The 19,829-nt window shown below is 39.6% G+C and overlaps 1 protein-coding gene across 1 annotated transcript; it reads left to right on the plus strand.

The window, feature by feature from the left end:
- Window positions 1-242: 242 nt before the first annotated feature.
- On the plus strand, window positions 243-17,840 carry HADH (hydroxyacyl-CoA dehydrogenase). Its single transcript, XM_053941478.1, has 8 exons — window positions 243-601; window positions 3,831-3,959; window positions 5,280-5,437; window positions 10,124-10,250; window positions 11,462-11,551; window positions 13,062-13,134; window positions 16,218-16,334; window positions 17,367-17,840. Exons 1-8 carry the CDS (start codon window positions 473-475, stop codon window positions 17,483-17,485), a joined length of 942 nt encoding a protein of 313 aa, XP_053797453.1. The 5' UTR covers window positions 243-472; the 3' UTR covers window positions 17,486-17,840.
- Window positions 17,841-19,829: the final 1,989 nt, after the last annotated feature.

Here is a 19,829-nt window from a genome sequence, read left to right on the forward strand (position 1 = left end):
TTAACAGAGAGGGTAATTTGATACTGGAATGGGCTGCCCAGGGAGGTGGTGGAGTCACCGTCCTTGGAGGTGTTTAATGAAAGACTGGATGTGCCACTTGGTGCCGTGGTCCAGTTGACATGGTGGTGTTTGGTCATGGGTTGGACTCGATGGTCTCGGAACTCGTTCCAACCTCATTGATTTAGGGCAGCAGGAAGGTGAGCGCAAAGGGCGGGCACCAGCGCAGCCTCGGCCGCCAGCCCAGCGCCAGCCGGGGGCTTGCGGGCGTTCCGGCAGTGCTGACCTTGTCCTTGCTACTTGGCTCTTAAGGAATCAGAGGCAGCGAAGGTGAAAGACCCAACGCGCCTCCCACCTCGGCGGGCAGCTGGGACCGGGCAGCCGGAACCTGCCGCCTTCCCCCGGGGCGGAGCGCGGCCCTCGCCCAGCCCCGTCTCGCCTGTCCCGGCCCCGCTGCTCGCTCCGCGCCTTCGCCATGGCCTTCGCCACCCGCCACTTCGTGCGCGCCGCCTCCTCCGACGCCACCACGGCGGCCGCCAAGAAGCTGCTCATCAAGCATGTCACGATCATCGGCGGCGGCCTCATGGGCGCCGGCATCGCCCAGGTGAGCGCGGTGCGGCGGCCCGGCCGCGGGGCGGGGGGAAGCGGAGGCGCCATGGCGGCCGCGGGGCGGCCGGGGCCCGGCGAGTGCTCGGGGCCGCGGGGCGAGCTCTACGGCCAGCGCGGGCCCTTCCCGGGCTGCTGCTCCTGCGCCCCCTGCATTCCGCTGCGGCTCTTCCCTCGGAGCTGAGCTCGGCCGTGGTGCTGCGCTCCGCGCTGTCCCCGGGCGAGAAGGGGCGAGCATTCTGCTGGCGGACCAGCATTAATAAAGCCCGCAACTAAACATAACAACCCCCCTAGCGCTTCTCGGAATTTGCTATAGTCCGTGGTCAAACTCCTCAAAAGGCGCTTGCCTTTCCAGGCTGTGTTTGTGTGGGAAGCAGTGGCTGCGCTGGCTCTCGGCCGTGCTGGGACGCGCCCCTGCGCTCCGCTGCCACACTGCCGCGGGTTTGGGTTCGACTGCTGCCGAGGCGGGGTACAAAGTATTGCCGCTCCGCTCCTCTCTGCTTGCTCAGCTCTCACACTTCTGCTGATCCGCCCATCTTCAGGTCAGACGGCTTGGCGAGAAGAACCGAGGCTGATGGCTTAAATTGTTTAACGTGGTTCTTAAGACAATGCGTGGTCTAATTGTAAACAGACAGTGGGTAATGATATGTGGTTGGAATGAAGATTCTTGGTTGGAAAAAAAGATTGAAGATTCCTTAACTTGGCAAGGGAGCAGATCAAGTGACATTTTAGACATTTTACCAGTAGAATGCAGCAGCTAAAATGAGCATTTAGCTGCCAGTCATTTTCAGAATTATGAAGTGGTTAATATTTAAATAGGACTTATTTTCCCAGAGTTTAATCTCAGGCTTTTGGCTTTTAAGTTCACCTTTAACTTGATAGCTTTAGGACATGAAATTTTGAAGAGTCCTTTCAGTGTTCGAAAATTTTGGCACTTAGTTAATTCAGAGAAAGAACCTGTTGCCCAGGATACCAGGGTAGCTCACAAACTTCACAAAGAATAAGGAGGGTAGGCAAACATCCAAGTGGAAACTGACAGTGAGGCTGGAGCTGGAGCTCATGAATAGCTGTTCTCAATTTCAATGAATTAATAGGTTTGCTTCTCAGAACTAAAGATTTCTTACATTCCTGGCAAATCTCTAGCAGATGGAATACAGAGACAATTTTTTTGGCTAAGAAAATAGTTGTTTGTTCTCTTTTCTGATAAAAACACTCCTCTGTATCATAACACTAGAGCTTGAGGTTTCCACTGGAGAGCCATCAAAGTACAACTTAGAAAAAAGTTGTTCTTCTGTTTAAGGAAGATACAGATTATGCAAAGCTTATAATTTCCAGGTAAGTGTGCTGATCTTGTTCTGCTGGACTGCACATTTTCACAGAGCAGCTTGTCAAGAGAAACATGTCTGGTATTTGACAGGAGCAGGGGTTGCAGGCCTCTACCACTGTTAAGGACCCAGGACTGTTTTGCTGACCATCTGCCTCCAATTTATCAATCCAAACTTATCTCAAAGCAGAGGTCATTATAACACCAAGTGGTGTCTCCCCTGTACCCTATTAATAAAGCTGCTTTTCATCCCTTTTTGAGCACTTAAGAAATTGTGTCTCCTCTTCTCTTGGCTTTTTATACTGTCAGGTGAAGCAAGCCTCTGCTAAAGTGTATGGCTGAAAGCCATACTTTTTGATTCTGCCCTATGAAAAGCACTTCTGTATGAAAAAAGCATTAATTGCCTCCCCAGCACTTGTGCTTCTTATTTAGGAACACATTCTTAAGATTATTGGATAGTAGAGTTTAGGCAAGTGTGTGATTGAGTTGCAAGGAAATGGTATGATCTTGTCTCATTTTCTTCCTCCCTGTTCATGTAAATATGGTGGGAAATGGGAGATGTTAATTTTTCTAGGATTTTTCACCAGCTGGTCAGTGATGGTGTCATAAATGGATCCTCAGTGAAGCAGCTCTTAAAAATGCTTGGTAGTGATTTTTCATCTTCAGATGAAAAATCACTGTTACAAATGATCAGCAGCAGCTGAAGTGCTAGGAGTAGAAGTGCAAGCTTGGTTTAAGTGGCTTTTATGGAATGGCCATAGTGAAAATAAAAAAACAAGTTGGATTAAGAAATGTCTGTCTGCAGACTGACCCCTTGTTAAAGCTCTACTGCTGCTGTCCAGAGACAGTCTGGCATTTCTTTATTTGCTGGGTTAGTGAGGCAAATTGGATGAGAATATCACCATGCTTTTCTTCATGAGATAGCTGTACTTTCCATTTCAGCTAGCTTTGTTGGAGTAGGTCTTGTGGGTGCATGAGTCTTTAGTCATCAGATGTAAGGTTAAATGTAAGGTAAAAGATTGCAGAAGGGAAGCTCTGAAGTTGAGTAATTTTAAAACTATCAGTTGAACTGTGTTTTAATATCTGTTTTACACAGTTACTAAATCACAACTCTTAGTTCAAGGATTCTGGAAGTGAAGATAGGCTGTTGCTAACAAACAAGAGGAACAAAAATAAAGTAAAAGTGAAGTAACAGATAACAAGCAGCTGATCTTTAATATGCTAATACAATGCAAGACAGTGATGTTATGTGTTTGAAATTAATTTAAATATCAACCAAAAAGGCAATCCAGTAGTACTGTGTGTAGCTGAGCCAGTGTTTGTACCAAGTGCAGATTAAGGAGACTTTGCAGCCATTCTTGTCTGTATGGAATCCTGGAGTGGCAAACATTCACTCCTGCTCCCAGCTCTGCTGTCACCTTGCTGTTGTTGCAGGGACATGCTCATGGCCTGACAGCAGAGCTGTGTTCTGGGGGCACAGGGTTGGCCATCCCCTGTGCCACCTGCTCACCCTGCCAGCATTCCAGTTTTGGTCTCCAAAGCCCTTTTTCCTTACAAAATCCAAGGCTCAGCTAAAACACTTGTTCCTTTCAAGACAGCTGTTTATTCTGTAGCCACAGCCACTGAATTTCAATGCCTTCAGACACAAGATTTTGCAGACAGTGTGAGGGAAAGAGAGATTTTTTTTTTTTCCTTTTCCCTCAAGTTGTTTGAGACCTTTATCCCTTCAGTATCACCCCAACTGTATATAGGCATTTATGATTTTTCTAATCAAGTGCATTTAATTCAATGTATTTTAGCTCTCTTTTGCCTAAATGCCTGGTGTATTGTCTGTCAACACAAATCAATATGGTTGGTTGTTTTGTGACATTGATGTTGAATTTTTATTTTTTTTAACTTCCAGGTTGCAGCAGCCAGTGGTCACACTGTGGTGTTAGTTGACCAGTCAGATGAAATCCTTAAAAAGTCTACAAAAGGAATTGAAGAGAGTTTGAAGAGAGTGATAAAGAAGAAGTTTGCAGATAAGCCTGAGGTTGACACCTTCTTCTTTATTCCTCTAGGAAAAGTTTGAAGAATAAAAACTGCCATATTGAAACTATGATACTGCAGTTATGCATTATAGAGCATGTTATTATACTTGCTTCAAAAGAAAACTTTTTTCCCCAGTGTGCTTAAGAACCTGGACTTTCAGTTTGTTTTATTTTTTTTTTTTTGGAAAATTCAGAGAGGTTGAAAGATGTGCTACCTCATTTTCTTTCCTTAATAAACTTCAGCTTTAAGCTAAAGATTTAAACCAACTTGGCAATCTTTTAAAACAGATGCTAAGTGTGAAATGGAATAAAACTATTCACTGTAACGTAAAAGCAAGCGGTTTTGAGTGCTTACCTGGGAATGCACCCATTTTCTCCAAAAGCAAATAGTAACAAAATTGTCCTAATACCTGAGTAAGGAGTTTTTTGTTTTTTTTTCTCCTCACATTTGGGCACAGGATTACTGCAAAGGAAATGAGAATGCAAGTGGCATGTGTTAGATGTATAACTTTGCACTTGCATTGCTGAGCAAGTCTTGCATACAGCAAGCCACTGTGGTGCAGTTGATAAGTCTAGCTTTGTATCCTAAGGGTTACTTGTTGCTGTGCTTGCTTCTCTAAATTCCTCAGCAGATTAATTTCTTCTTTTGATCCATATTATTATACATATACAATGTATACTGATATTGATGACTGCCAGAAAAAGATGCAGCAGACGAAGGAAATAAAAAGAGCTTGTTTGCAGGAGTATGGAAGTGCCAGGATAAGTAGAGCATACATATATAATTATGGAGAGCCTTTTAATCACAAAGAAAACTGTCCACATAATACTTGCACTTTTTGTATGACATTATATTCTACCATATAGGGTTTTTTTTTATTTGTACTGTGTCTCCATTTACCCTTGGCTATGAGTCTTGCATTTCTGTTTGAGTTCTACCCTCACAAACTATGTCAACAGATTTACTAGCGAGGAAACATTTTTTCCCCACTTTTTCACTGAAACTATAACGACTGATTGACCAACCAGGTGATCACTCAGACTCTTGTGCTGAAGGTTGGACTACAGCAAATGGTCTTCCTAAAAGAATGAATTTAAAGGTCTCCTATTTGCTTCAAAACAGATTTGTTTGGCTAGGAAAATTTTGTCAGTGGAAAGCATTGTACCTCTACAAACTTAGAACTTTCTCATTGACTTGGAAATGTGGCAGACTGCCTGCATTTTGAGGGGGTCAAAATCACCAGAGAACATAAGGAGATTCTTGTGTAAAAGTAAATTAAATCACTGTAAATAGATATTACAGCTGCTTGAAAATGTTTTAGGCTGGTGCTGAGTTCATTAAGAAGACCTTGAAGAACCTCACAACGAGCACAGATGCAGCATCAGTGGTCCACAGTACGGATTTGGTGATAGAAGCCATTGTGGAGAACCTGGAAGTTAAAAATAAACTCTTCAAGACGCTGGATAAGTTTGCTCCAGAGTATGTGTATTTTTCCTGTTACATTTTGAAACTTAGACTATTTCCTGTTTGTACACTTACAGCTAGTTCTCTGTTTTCTTAGCTGCTTTATTTAAGAATGAGTTTTGCTGATTTAGACTAGCTTCAGACTATCGTGTTGGTGTGGAATAGTTTTTGTGCCAGGTGCATATGTTATAAACATTCTCAGGTGTGTTGCATTGCTTCATTTGCTTGTTGCATTGCTTCATTTGTTGTTCCAGGTGTGTTTAGTCATTAAGATTGCCTATCTACTTGGCAAGTTCAAATCTTAATCCAACTTCAAGTGCAGAACAGTAGAATTAACTTGTTCCAGTGGACGTGGGTTACTGTTGTGTTCCCATACTTAAATAGGGAATTGGGAGGATAAAGTATTTGTTTCCAGCACATCTGTCATAAACAAGTTTTAAGAAGTCTCAGTCATCTCAATAATGTCTTAAGTGAACTAACTTTACTTTGTATTACAGGAGTTGAGAAACAGCCATTGCTGTTATTGTGTGTGCTGTAAAAGGGTAAATAGTATTTCAGTAGGTACTCATTCAGCTACATGAAGTCCCTGGAAATGTCTTTGAACTATATTTGATAACTGTTGGAAGCTACTGTTTAATTGTATCCAAACCCAAAAATGCTGTTAAGGTGAGCATGCAGCCTCAGAAATTTGAGCCTTGTAATTGATTAATCAGGATCACAACACCTGGACTGCTTGTTGAGATTTTAACTCAACAAGCAGGTAAATCTGGGGATATATTAGCTAAGAGGTATTCTAGACTGTCTGACCTGTCAAATGGGCAAGCTGTGCCTTGAATATCATATCAAGGCAGAAAAGATGTTATCATTCCTTGACTTCAGCCTGGGGAGATTTTCAGGCTTTCTCCTACTGTCAGTAATTAAAATTACCTGGCAATTTTGAAAACAGTAAATGATCAGAAGCAGCCATGTACTGAGCACAGGGTAACTTGCCATTAACCTGACACACAAAAGTAAGTAGATGGCTTCCACATTTATGAGACTACCTTGTTATGTTTGATTTGTGCCTATTTTGTGCAAACAGACCATTGTTTGTCCAAGTATTTAATGAGCAAATTGGAATGTACTATATGGTAAACTGTCTAAAACCAGTCAGCAAGGAAATGTGGGCATGGGTACTTAGAGCCTCACTTAAAAATATGTATGTTTGGAACACCTGAGGCTATTTTTTGTAAGACTGAGCTGTTTGTCAGCATAGCTGCTGTAAAACATCAAAATTTTTATCACAGTGTTAAAAGATACTGGGAGTTGTTCAAATATGCTCCTGCCTGTTGCGAAAGGGATGATTTTGCAGGATTGGGAAAAATGGCTAAGACAAGAAGCCTTTTTTTTTTAAGAGGGTATTTGGAAGCTATTATAAACGTACAGATATCTTATGTGTAGGATAAAGGAAGGTTAAGTGGATGGCAAAAAAAATGGGTTGCAGTGTTGAAAGTCTAGATGAAAAACCGGTAGAATAGCGAAACTTAGTAGCCAAGCGTTTAAAATATTAGCTTTGGATACAAAAGGTAATTTGTAACTGTGAGAGAGTATAGAGTTGCAGATGGTGTGCAGAGTGTGGGAAAAGACAGAAACCTGTAGTGAGTGTTTTTCCATGTGTTGGAAGGAGGCAGTAGGCTTTACTCATGCCTCATGGCACTGTGCTGGAATGGAAAGCTCTCCCTGTCAGTGCAAGCATTCTACAGTCTTTTCTAAGAATCAATAGTACAAAATTTAAAAATCCTATTGTATGGACTAACTGTTGTGTCAGCTCAGTAGGGGTGGTAGACTTGTGGTTAATTGGTAACAAAGACAGGATTTGTTTAAAGACAGCTTTGAGTCTCAGGAGAAGGGCTCTGAGCATTGATGGCCCTCTGAAGTGTGGGTTACAGGGAAAGACCAGGAAAGACCAAGATGCTGTGGAGGCTTGGCTTCAGTCAAATCTCAGGACTTCCCACAAGGATGGATGATAGTGGGTGGAAATGTGTGGGGCTGTGTATTACAGTTGTTCTGACAAGATGATGAATTCTGCCTGTGAAATACAAGGTGTGTGAAACCGTGCATTTTTCTTCTTTTGTGATGTATTTCATGTCTTGTGCATTTCCTCAGCTGCAACATGTACTTGTTCATCTCCCATTTTTGCACTATGAAGATATCTTCATGGAAAAGAAATAAGTCTAGGAACCTCAAAAAACTAAAATTGAAAAAGCATGGCACAATTAACTTAATTCCTTTTCCTATAAAGTAACTGTAATTCCTCTAAAAGTGGATCTAAACATGTAGGGGATAGGAAAGCTATTATTTTATTGAGAGAAGTTGTATTTGTGAGTGGGGAGTGAATTTCTCCTATGTGTTCAAATAAAATGTAATAAGCCAGGAGCATTTGGCAGCCCCGGAGCACCTTGGAAACTCAGGGTATTCTTCATCTGGGTAACTGTCCAGGTGAAACAGTGGATGCTGTTTCTTGGGTGCCATTAGTCTGAGAACATACTGGTTTATGTTCTTGGAACTTTGTGAAAATTTATGTTCTTGGAGCTTTGCAAGATGTGGAAGGCAGAATTGTATGTCCTATTCCTCTCAGTATTAAACTCATATTTGATATTTATTACTGTGTTACATGGTCATCATCTTTGGAGCAGTGTAAAGCATTCCTACCTACTCTTCAGTTCTGTTTTCCTTTTCTTGAATGGAGTTAGTCTTGTATTTCCATTTTGAAAAAGGTCAGGCTAGGATTTTTGTAGACACTGCAGCACTTTTCCAAACCGGGTCACAAGGAGTATGACAAAAGAACTTTTGCGTATCCACTTTAAGAACTTTTCTGTACTTGATTTCTGTTTTTTTTCTGGGATGTAGGAAATGTCCATGAATATTCCTCGGTCTAGGATTTGCCTTTAGATGTGGAAACTCAGCTTGGACCTGGCCAGTGTTTTTCAGTTGTTCACTGTGTTAGAATGAATGTGTTATAAAACTGTTAAAAAAAGAAGTATTATTCACTCTTTGCTGTGTAAGGCAGCTGGACTGTAGGAGTTGGATTTATTGGAAATATTTATTAAGCTTTCTCTTGTGTTGGGCTCTGCTTTTGACGTCTTTCCCTGAGCCACTAGATGGCATCAAGAGAAAGCACTCTGGTGCTGGGAAAGCTATTTCTATGGCTTCACTAGTACTGGCTTCCTAAAGCCTCCCAACTGCTGTCACCTGAAGCATGGATTGTGTAATTCTAAGTCACAGAGGCATGAAAATTCTATTCTAAATTCAACTGAAATGAATTGGCCGGTCAGAGAAGAAAGTGTAACTAAAATGCGCTTGTTCACAGTGCAAATCCAATGCTTTTCTTTTTTCCATGGCTTTCTATTGTGTGAGGCTAGAGAAGAGGTACTAAGGTAAAGTCTCTTAAGTGAACTCAGATATAAACCTAGCAATGATTACATTTCACAAATCAATGTGCTTCTTTTTTATATGAATATTTTAGTTTTTTTATACAGTGGCAGATTTTCGGTATGAGTAAGTGACTGTTGTATGCACTGACCTTGCAAGGTTAAAACTATGAAATGCAGAATGCTCCTTTTAGTACCTCACCTCAGAACAGTATAAGACCACTTCATGGTGGGGAAATAATAAGAGAATATTTTTAAGAAGAATAAACAGGAATTTTCAGGATTTTTTATTTCCTTCACCATAACAAAAAAGAAAACATAATAAAAAATGGAAAACAAAGTGGGTGTTTTTGTCCTAAAATGTTTTCTTTAATGCCACTATAAAGTATTGCCATGACTTGGACATAACTTTTCCGAAAGCTGTGTTGTAAAGCTCAGTTACATATTAGTACAATGTAAGCAAAATATCAACATAGATAAGCATTTGCTGAGTCCAGTAAAAAAACTTTTTGAAGGGATAGTAGGATAAAACTCAAAATGAAAGGTAGGTTTTAATCTCTAATTTAGTTTCTGATCTTCTGATTTGAAGAAAAAGCCATTTCTCTAAGTTTTTGATGTGATAGCAGGGCTTTTGAGGTTTTGAGATATTTCTGGGAAGAAAAACCCAAACAAACAAAAAACTCAAACCATTATAAATTGCAGTTAATAAATCTGGTTTATGTCTGAAAAGGACTTCATATATGTCTTAAAATTCTTGGCATTTTGTGTATCCTTTGCAGTGTCCTAAATTTTCTGGGGTTTTTTTCCCCATCAAATCTTTGCTCTGGTGGTAGGTTTGCTCATCATGTCTATCACTGATAATTTTAAAACAAAGTAGATTGCAGATTTTCTGTAAGACTCCAAAGTGCATTTTTGACGTGGCATATGATTGGGTTTCAATAAATGTGTAAATGTGTTTAACAACAAATAAAGATACCCTCACGTTTCCAGGATTGCTGAAGGAATTACCTAGAATGGATATGGAGAGTGAAATAAAATTTTCTACTTGCACAGTCTTTTTTTCTAGCCCTAATAAAAGTGTTCAATATTATTCCTCAAGAATCAGAAACTCACACGGTCTTTGCAGTGGTTATTTAATCATTGCTGTGCTTAGAGCTCAGCAAAAGGACCGTGATAAACTGCAGGGATATTTCTGAGAATTCTTGGATAGTTATCCAGTGGATGTCTCTTTATGTTTAGTGCCTCAGTCTCCTGCTGTCCTTTATCCAGTCTGTATATTTCTTATTTCTAGGCATACAATATTTGCAAGCAACACTTCATCCTTGCAAATCACAAAGATGGCAAACGCAACCACCAGGCAGGACCGATTTGGTGGTCTCCATTTCTTCAATCCTGTGCCTATGATGAAGCTCGTGGAGGTGAGTGTCTTATGAGCACACCTTACAGGGGCTGCTATCATCATGTTCCATCATAGTAGCAACTGCAGCCCAGCAGTGGGATTTCAGTTAGACTGACAGAGCAGATCTCTGTTTGCAGCTGTTCCAATATGGAATTTGCTACCTCTAGTGATTAGAGGGTGCCACAGTCTCTGTTGAGGGGCGGGTTTAAGAGACAGAGGTAACTCCTTCAGTCTCAAGGTTCCCGAGTTCTCCACTGAACTGCCAACAGAGGTGCTGTTTATAGCCATCATTTCAAGCAGGGAGGCTTATTCATAAGAATTGCTGATACCAGTGTAGAAATAAATAGAAAATGGCAGGAGATGAAATCTTATTGCCTTGTCACTTCTGAAACAAAGTCAGTCGTGTTTGTTTCAATATTTCCAGCACTACAGGCTGGGGAAGAGGGGCTGGAAATCTGACCAGAGGAAAAGGATCTGGGAGTGCTGGCTGATAGCTGCTGAACATGAGCCAGTGTGTGCCCAGGTGGCCAAGAAGGCCAGTGCCATCATGCCTTGTGTCAAAAATAGCGTGGCCAGCAGGACCAAGGCCGTGACTGTCCCCCTGTACTCAGCACTGGTGAGGCCACACCTCAAATGCTGTGTCCATTTCTGGGCCTTTCACTACAAGGAAGGCATTGAGGTGCTGGGGTGTGTCCAGAGAAAGGAAACACAGCTAGGGAAGAGTCCAGAGAGTAACTCATATGAGGAGCAGCTGAGGGAGCTGGGATTGTTTAGCTTGAGAAATCTTATCACTCCTTGAAATTACCTGAGAGGAGGTTGTAGTGAGGTGGAATAGCTACTAGAACTTGTTATATCAGGAACTATGGCTGTTTAAATGGGTCTCTAGAGTGATGTCTTTGTGTTTCCCAAGACAAGAGACTATGGAACTTTTAAAGTTGTTTTGATACACTATAATCTCCTAAGTGTGCTTTCAAAGAATGGTTCCTTTTACCATCCTTCCCTAATAGCTGAGTGGGAAAGTGTCTTAAAGAAATACAGTATTTCAAAATGCAGTATCTCTGTAAAATAGTGTTCTGTGTCTGTTACGTATCTATACATTGAAGTTGGTTTTCTGCAAAACATTTTGTGAATTTCTGGGAGAATGTTCTGGATTACATTGCTGTAATGGGGAAATGGGAGAGATTCTACTCAGAAATATGCTTATGTTCTCTCTACTTTCCCTGTACCCAGGTCATCAAGACTCCAATGACCAGCCAAAAGACTTTTGAATCACTTGTGGATTTCAGTAAAGCCGTAGGAAAGAGTCCTGTCAGTTGTAAGGTGAGTACGTTTTGACAGTGTAGTGTTCAGAGGGTCTGTCCTTGTAGACTGCTAATTTTAAGGTGGTAGATTTTAGTAGATGTATGAGCACTTCAAAAATTTCCAGGCTGCTTCTTGTCTAGCTTGTCTTCACAATTAAAAGCAATTTGACAAAGAAAACACCCGCATTTACCACAAATTCTTCAAAGTCCAGTGACTCTAGACATCTTGTCTAGAGCAGCAAAACTCACAGGTATCAGAGCTTACTGTTACGGAGTCTTTTTTTCAAGTCCTGCAGAAGCATAGACTGGAGAGCTTAAGCAGGAGCTCATCTTTAGCCATGCCAGAGACAAACCTGCTGCCTCTTGTACTGTGAGGCAGTTGGCTGAATCCTCCATGGTGTGTGCTCATTGCAAGTTTTTCTTAAGTCTGCAGTAACTAGACACATATTAATCTTAATTTCTTCTCAGCTTTGGGTTTTTTTCTCTAGAGAAACACCCTACTTCGAAAGCTCACTTTTTCTGAATCAGTTAAGCTGTGGTCTGGATAGCTTCATGCAAGCTACTGCTTTGGGTTTCACAGCCCCCAGGAGACCGCTGATAATGAAAAGAAGGGCCTGCAATCCGGTAGTTACCGGATTAATTAATTCAGCTTCTGGATGCTGGACTCTAAATCTGGCTATGTTCTCTAAATTCTGGCTAAATTGTTCTGTGGCCTTAGTTGACTTTTTTCCTATTTCTGGCACAGTTTAGTACTATGCAATGTGTAGAATATAGGATGAATTGTTATAAATTAGCTTGGATAGAGAATAATGCAGTATTCATACCTGAACTTTTTTTTTTTTTTAATTCTTGCTTATAGGGGAAACATTGCTTGGGGTTTCCTGGACTAAATATTGATATAAAGTAGAATGAATAATAAACATCTGAAACAGTAGTAATATACAAAATAATATTGTATTTGCAAAACTTTTGTTTGATTGTCCTTTTGTTTGTGCTTGTTCAAAAGAAGTTTTGTATTCGTTACCTTCTGACAGCACATGTCTTATCTTTTCATTGTCAGTGTTGATGTTTGCTGTTAAAACTATCCTAACTTTCAAAAGTATGGATCACCAGTGAGCAGTGGGGGAGAAGCAGATTATTTAGTCAGGAGTGCTTCTGGTAGCAGACACACACACAAAAAAGCATTCTAGGGAAGAAATGCTTTTCTCCTAACCTTCAGGAAATCATATCATTAGACTCTTGATTAAAAGACTAGCCATAACAAATTGTTTTGAGATTAATTGCTTTGGCTTGTAGTAGTCTTATTGTTCTCAGTCATGATGACTGTTTATATGCCATTCCTTGTTTGAATTTCACTATGTTTTATGCTTTAATACTGAGCAGATAAATGAGATGAAAATACAGTTCAGAGAGTATCTTAAGTAATGATACAATAAGTGTCTTCATCCATTTGTTTTATTTGTCACGTAGCATTGAGTGTAGTTCTGGTAAAGAGTGTTTACTTAGAATCCTTTTTTTATTTTTCATAGGATACTCCAGGGTTTATTGTCAATCGTCTCCTGGTGCCATATATGATGGAAGCTGTTCGTCTTTATGAGAGAGGTACTTGGTGGGATATTGACTTCCAGGGATGTTGACATATAACAGTACTAAATGTTACATTGCTTCAGAAGAGCCATGGGATTCCCTCAAAATTTTCAGACATTAAAGGCTGGAAACCAATAGAGAATGTTAAATATGAGCCAACATGTGTAGCTGGAAAGGCTTTGCCTTCACTTTGAAATGTCAGGTTATGCAGAGTTGGAAGGTACTTGTGTGTGAAATTCCTGATGGTGGAAAATGTTTCTGGCTTGGAGGTGACAAGGTGAGTGTAGTGCCTTTGTAAAAATATCAATTGCCAGCTATTCAGGAACTTTCCTCTCTCTGTCCCAGACATTGATAAAAGTGATTGAAAGTCCCATAATAAGACCATTAGTAAAGTTCTTCTGAGTTCATTTATATGAGGTTTGTGAAATAAACCACCGGTTTTGAGGTAAGTGGTGTGATAGTGTCACACTATGGTACTGGCACTGAAGTGATTTGAGCTCAGCTACTGCCACATAAAACATCTTGTTCCCCTTCTGTGTTGATTTTTAGACATAGGTTCTTCAGGAACTCCAGTCTCACTGCTGGTCTTTTTTACATTAATGTGTAGGTAAAAATAATTATGAATCCCCAAAGCACCACTGAATTTTTCAAAGCATTGAAGCTTGTTTTGAAAATAAGCCAATAATGACTGTAGTGGATAAAGATGAAATTACAGACTATAATTGCTTTTATTTCAAGTTCTCTGCTTGTAGCTCTGTGCTACTAAGAGTGTCATTTGAAGCATTTTGTTTTTGAAATCATTGCCTTTTTACAGATTAAAGCACTCCATTTCAGGATTCCACCAAGTATGCTTTAAATATTAAAAATTTCTTTTAAAGCACATGGAAGGGATGATTTGATTAAAAAAAAAAAACAACACTACTTGTTTATCCATCAACAGATGTACCGAATTACATCTCAAAGGGAGAAGAGAGCAAATGTAGTGACTTGAAAGGCAAAGGCATGAATGTGAGGGGGCATTATTCTTTTAGAAAAAGTCACAGTTTTGAATAAAGTGTATGGGTGTTTCAGTGTGTTTAAAAGAGGTGCCTTTGTTAAGTGACATGTATCATTGTGCATATTTCAGGAGACAACAGAACTTTTAATTAAATGCAGGAGAAAACAGTTACTGAGTTTGTATGTTAAAACTGACAGCTTTTGCCTAAGCAAAACAATATTTTGATTTAATCCTTTTTTTTTTTTGTATTTTCTCACACAGTATGATATTTCCAAAATTGCTAAAGTTAATTTGTGACTTTTTAACTCTAATGAAATCTATTTTAAAAGCTAGTTGTTGTCTTGGGAAGGTTGATGGCTGGCTTTTAATTCATATGTTCCAGTGAATCAGGTTAAATTTCTGTCATATCCTTTCTGTTATTCTCAGAGTAGGCACTTGAGCCAGATTGTCATCTACATTAAATGAAATTGTGTCTTTTTCCTGGTAACCCCAAGCACTGAAATGCCATTTTATTGGCCTATTCCTTGCATTTTTATTTATACAAAATCTCATTCTGTAAAATGTGCAGTTTTGCATAAGCAATATACCTTTAGTATATTAACAATTACTTAAACAGAGCATATTATAAACATTAATGTATGGTGGTCTGTACTGCTCTGTCCTTAGTGGAAAAACTAAAAAGCAGTCAGCTAAGTTTCTATTAAAGTCTGCTTTATACTAGGAGAGACTAGAATGAAGTAGGGATATAGCCCTTGTTTGCCCTTTTACTGCTTTTTATGGTGTTGTAATTAAACTGTCATGTGGCCAAGTCCCAGGTTTGACAAAGTGGGACAAATCTGTTGAGAGAACAAGTCTGTATACCTGCATCAGCTGCACATGAGCTGAGGATTTAGCTGTGTTTGAATTTGGGGAACTGAAATTACTTTAGAATTAGGTAAAATTACTCTCTGCAGCTTCTCAGAATTAAAATGTGGCTTAAAAAAAACATTTTCAGCTTTAAAGAGTAAAAGGAGTTATATCTAAATTATTAGTTCATACAGAACTGTCACTGAAGTTACCTTTAGTAGAGAATTTGTAGATTTATTTCTAGGGTTCTGTGATCTTGGTGTGTAAATTGCACAGGCTGTGTCTGCCAAGCTGCCGGACACCGTGCATGCTTGTACTCATTGAGCACAGAGGTTACTTAACAAGTACCTCTGGGGTTTGTATAACTTCATCCTTTTTGTAGCATTTGCAGAGAAAGTGCACTGCCTTTCTCAAAATATGAGTTACAGGTATGCAGTAGAGGTGCATCTGCTTTGATGACAGTCTAAAATATGTATTCCCAGCTAAAGGATGAGGTTAAAGTTAACTGTGACAATGTTGCAGTGCAGGATTTGTATTTTTATAGGCACAGGCTGAAGTAGAAGTAACAAATTTCTGATAATTTTGATTATTTCTTTCTAAATAATATTGGAATTCATGAATTCAACTGCACCTGCACAGTCATTTTAGGTCTCTCTTATCTTCCATTTCTGATTCCAACAGATATCCTCTGGTGATAGGTGCTGTAGCTAAGCATGTTACTCAGATGCTTCTGCTCCCCTCTCCATGCCTGCCTTACCCATCAGCTGGATATCACTTGTGTTCTGGCAGCTGTAGTCTAAGGGTAGCTCTGTCCTGTGCGTTGTTCAAAAGCTGCTGCTGATCTCATGAAGCTGAAATGGAGTTGTTTCCTTACTTACCCTGTTTTGCTGCCTCTAAAAGAAGCTCTTGTTTCTTCATAGTAACCAGTTCTTCCTTCAGTCGTTCTGATAGGGTCAGTATGGTAGCTCTGGCTCCATCAGCAGTGCAGTGCTCTGTATTGAAATGCAAGAGGAAACCAGGAAAATGGAAAGCAGGCCTGCAGGGCTTGCTTTTTTTTTTTCTTTTTTTTTGTGAGAGGTTCAGCTTTATGCTCCAGCATCTGTATGCTGACTCCAGTTTTTGTGGCTGTGAAACATGCAGAGATTTCTGTGAAGAGCTGCACCAGGGTGAAATAACACCCTGTTAATTATTTATAAGTGGTGCCAAGGAGATGCAGAATCTTCTCTGTTCATCAAACTGTCAATCTTTTCTCTAGGAGATGCATCAAAGGAAGATATTGATGTTGCTATGAAGCTTGGGGCTGGCTATCCCATGGGTCCATTTGAACTGCTGGACTATGTTGGGTTGGATACCAGTAAATACATTATAGATGGTACTGCATGCTTCTTTTTTTCTGCTTTTCCACTTTCTAGCTAAATTGTAGATGTTTTAATGCAAATGTGACTCTTAATTATTTAAACTGAATGTTTATGGTATAGCCTTTGAACTGTTGAGGAGAAAGGAGTTAGAATTCAGCACAGAATGCTGTGTGAGTACAGCATTTGTACTGCATGCCTGTACCCTTTGTACATGGGGACAGAACAGTGGCGGCTTTGCTGACTTCATCAAGTGCTTTTGGAAAATAGTAATGATATTAACATTAATGGTACTTCATATAACTAAAAAGAATCAATGGGAAGAGTGACATGTACTGGAGGTGAGGAATTCTATGAAAAGCAACAAATGTTGAGACTCCCTATCCTTTTTCTACCAGCCATATTTTCATTCTTAATTAATAGGAAACCCAGTACATATCTCAAAAGATGTAAGTGAACCATCTCCCTGTCACTTCAGTTAATAAGTGGGTGAATGTCAATACAGTTACAAAAACATACATAATTGGTGATGGCTTGTTGATGGTGGTTGTGTTCTTTTGAATGAGCAGCTTAAACATTCTCTGAGGCAAAATGTCACTTTGATGATGGCATTTTCAGTGGAACCTCTTTTGCTCTTAGTCTGTACTGTGGAGTAGTGTTATATTGTTCTAAGTAACCATGTGTTTCACAGGTAGAAATTCAACTTGGAATTTCTTTGCACTTGAATTTCTTTTCAGCAGAGCCTTTATTTTATTTCCTTGTACTTAACTATTTTTCAAAAGTTCTCCTTAATTGTTTTTAAAAATTGTGGTGATTATAAGGTGTTTGGAGTATGCTGAGCCTGAAGACTGATTCTTAGATATGTGCATAATCATCAATACTGACCTGGGCTTTATGAAGCTGTACTGCAGGGTCTTAGAGAGCCTAAAATAAGTTCCAGTCCTTCAATTTTCTGACCTTTGAATATTTTTCTGAGGAGATGCAAATCTCTATTATCTTTGCATCTAAACAGAACTGTTACTAATTCATCCAATTCCCTTCCTTTCCAGGATGGCATTCATTAGAGCCCAACAATCCTCTTTTTGCACCCAGCCCACTCCTGAATAAACTGGTAGAAGAAAAGAAGCTGGGTAAAAAGACTGGAGAAGGATTTTACAAATACAAATGAACTCCAGACCTCAAGAGGTGTTAAACTATCTGTATGTGCTATTCAGCATTGCCATAATACAGGTGTTTAAACCTTCCCAAGGGCGGCACAAGCTGCATTTAGAAAATAACTCACTTGTGAACTGAGTGATTGCACTAGTTAACTATGGTCAAAGCTTGATTTGGTAGATTGTTTCTTTCTTGTAATTCCAAAAAGCTTTCAATGTACAGTGCCTTCATGAAATGTTGATTTTTCTCAGGTGCAGTACAGCATGACAAGTGAATTTATGTATTTGAAACGTTATTATATTGATGGGGAAAATCCTAAAAATAACCTCACTTTCTTAAAAATAAAATTTTCAACAATTTTGTATTGAGTTTGAGGGCTTGCAGTTGTGTCTTGGATGGAGCCCACACGGTGGCAGTCTTTTCCCACACTGGCAAATGCAGCCTGGCAAGGCAGTGGGTTGTTTTGTTAGGATTTTTCTTAAGTCCACCACTAGTCTGTAGATGTAAATTACAGTGCCTTGAACAATAATGTTTTGAAGGACATATTTAAAAATAAATAAAGAATCCCACAATGGCAGGCTGCTCCCTGAATAGAAAGTTCCCAATAAAGCATTTAAAAGCAGAGCTCATGATTTGCATTGGGGTTTTCTAGCATTTCCAAATAGTAGTTGAGGGCCTACTTTTGCTAGGTGCTGTAGAAACATAATGAAGGTTTCTAGGGGATTTTTGGTCTCAGGGGCATAAGCTAGGATGCTGGTGAAAGCTTCTGAATGTTTTCTAGAGTCCTGTAAGTTGGCTGTGCTTAAAGTGTCATTTTTACACCATACACTACTGTGATAGTTGAGTACCTTCAGGATTGCAGTTGGGAGTTTGTGCTGTGTAAACAAATAAGTGTGTCTGGCTGTGTGAAGCACCTTCTCTTTTGCAACTTCATTTCCTTGGCGCTTGGCAGAGCTGAATTTGTCTGTGGTGGGAGTGCATCAAATTGCAGAGAAAGTGGGTATGAGGATTGGTGTTCCAGTTCAACTCAGTAGTAGTGTTCCTTTACTTTGTGTACTTAGTGCTTATAGATATATTTTGTTACAGAAATTATGAGTAATTATTTAATGCCAAGTTGCCTCTTCCTCTCTCCTCCATCATCTAATTCAGATTGCATATAAAGAAACTGAGTGCTGACAGAGGTTAGTTTCCTGGCACATGATCACATAAGAAATCTTTGAGTAGAGAATAAAATTTTTGGTTTATTGGATCCTGGTCCTTAATTACATATCATCTAATTTTGAGCCACTTGCCTTGAAAGAAAAGAGTTAAAGGAAAGAAACAGTACTATAAACAGCCTCTTTCCTTTACTAATAATTATTAAACTGTCTTGGTTTTACTGGAATACAGTCTACTTCTTACATATGAAGTCTGCTTCACTGAAGGTTCTTAATGCTTGTAGCTCAGTTTAGTGAATTTTAAATACTGCAGGGTGAAGTTAGCTTCAGTACTACTGTTTTCAGTAGTAATTAAAATGGGAATGTGTATGACTCTTGTGTCTTAAAAAATGCTATTTGTTTTTTACAAAAAACATTTAGATAGAAGTAATTTGCTAATGCTCCCTTTACTTGGACAATGATCTTTAATTTGGAAAGGGGAAGGTTTATAGAAAGGCATAGGCTATTTAATGTCAAATGTGCAAAATATTTTTCACTAGTAAATGTGATATTTTATAAACTTTCTCTAAAACAGTGTTTTCCTTTCAAAAGCTCTAACAAGTACAGTGTATGTATATGTAATAAATAGAGGCATTTTTAAGTTGAACTTGCTATTTGAGAAGAGACTTCCTTTTTTTAGCAGAATAGGCGCTATGGAGGTACCGTAATGGTGGGTGGGGATAGTTTATTTTATCAGCATGTGGAGTGCTGTGCCAGGATGAGTAGAGATGAGGTAAAGCGTGAAAACTTCAAATCCTCCCACTTAAATCTAGATCAGAATGCAGGGTGGTAATTGAATGACTGTAGTCATTGAAACAAGGTAAACCTTTTCCTCCTCAGTGGGGAGGCATGGAGAAGTCCCTTTAAAGAGAGGAAAGCTAGGAAATTAGCCAGAAGTAGGATATTAAGTAGTCACTCCTGAATTTTACAAGAATTTCTACAACTTTGATAGCTTAAAGATTTCTAGAGAGCCTAAAGAATATGTAATGAAATAAAGGAATTGTCTGTTGCCACCTTTTCCTCAGTAAAAATTATTTCCCATCCCTTGCTGTGGCTGTGACTTGAAGCAGAGGTACATGAGCCACCTTCCACTGCACACAGTGTGGATGAAGGGGAATCTCCTGCGTACCTCAGTACCTCAGACTAGGATGTGGTACATTA

Source organism: Vidua chalybeata, chromosome 4, assembly GCF_026979565.1.
Source record: "Vidua chalybeata isolate OUT-0048 chromosome 4, bVidCha1 merged haplotype, whole genome shotgun sequence".
In the NCBI taxonomy this organism is placed as follows: Eukaryota; Metazoa; Chordata; class Aves; order Passeriformes; family Viduidae; genus Vidua; species Vidua chalybeata.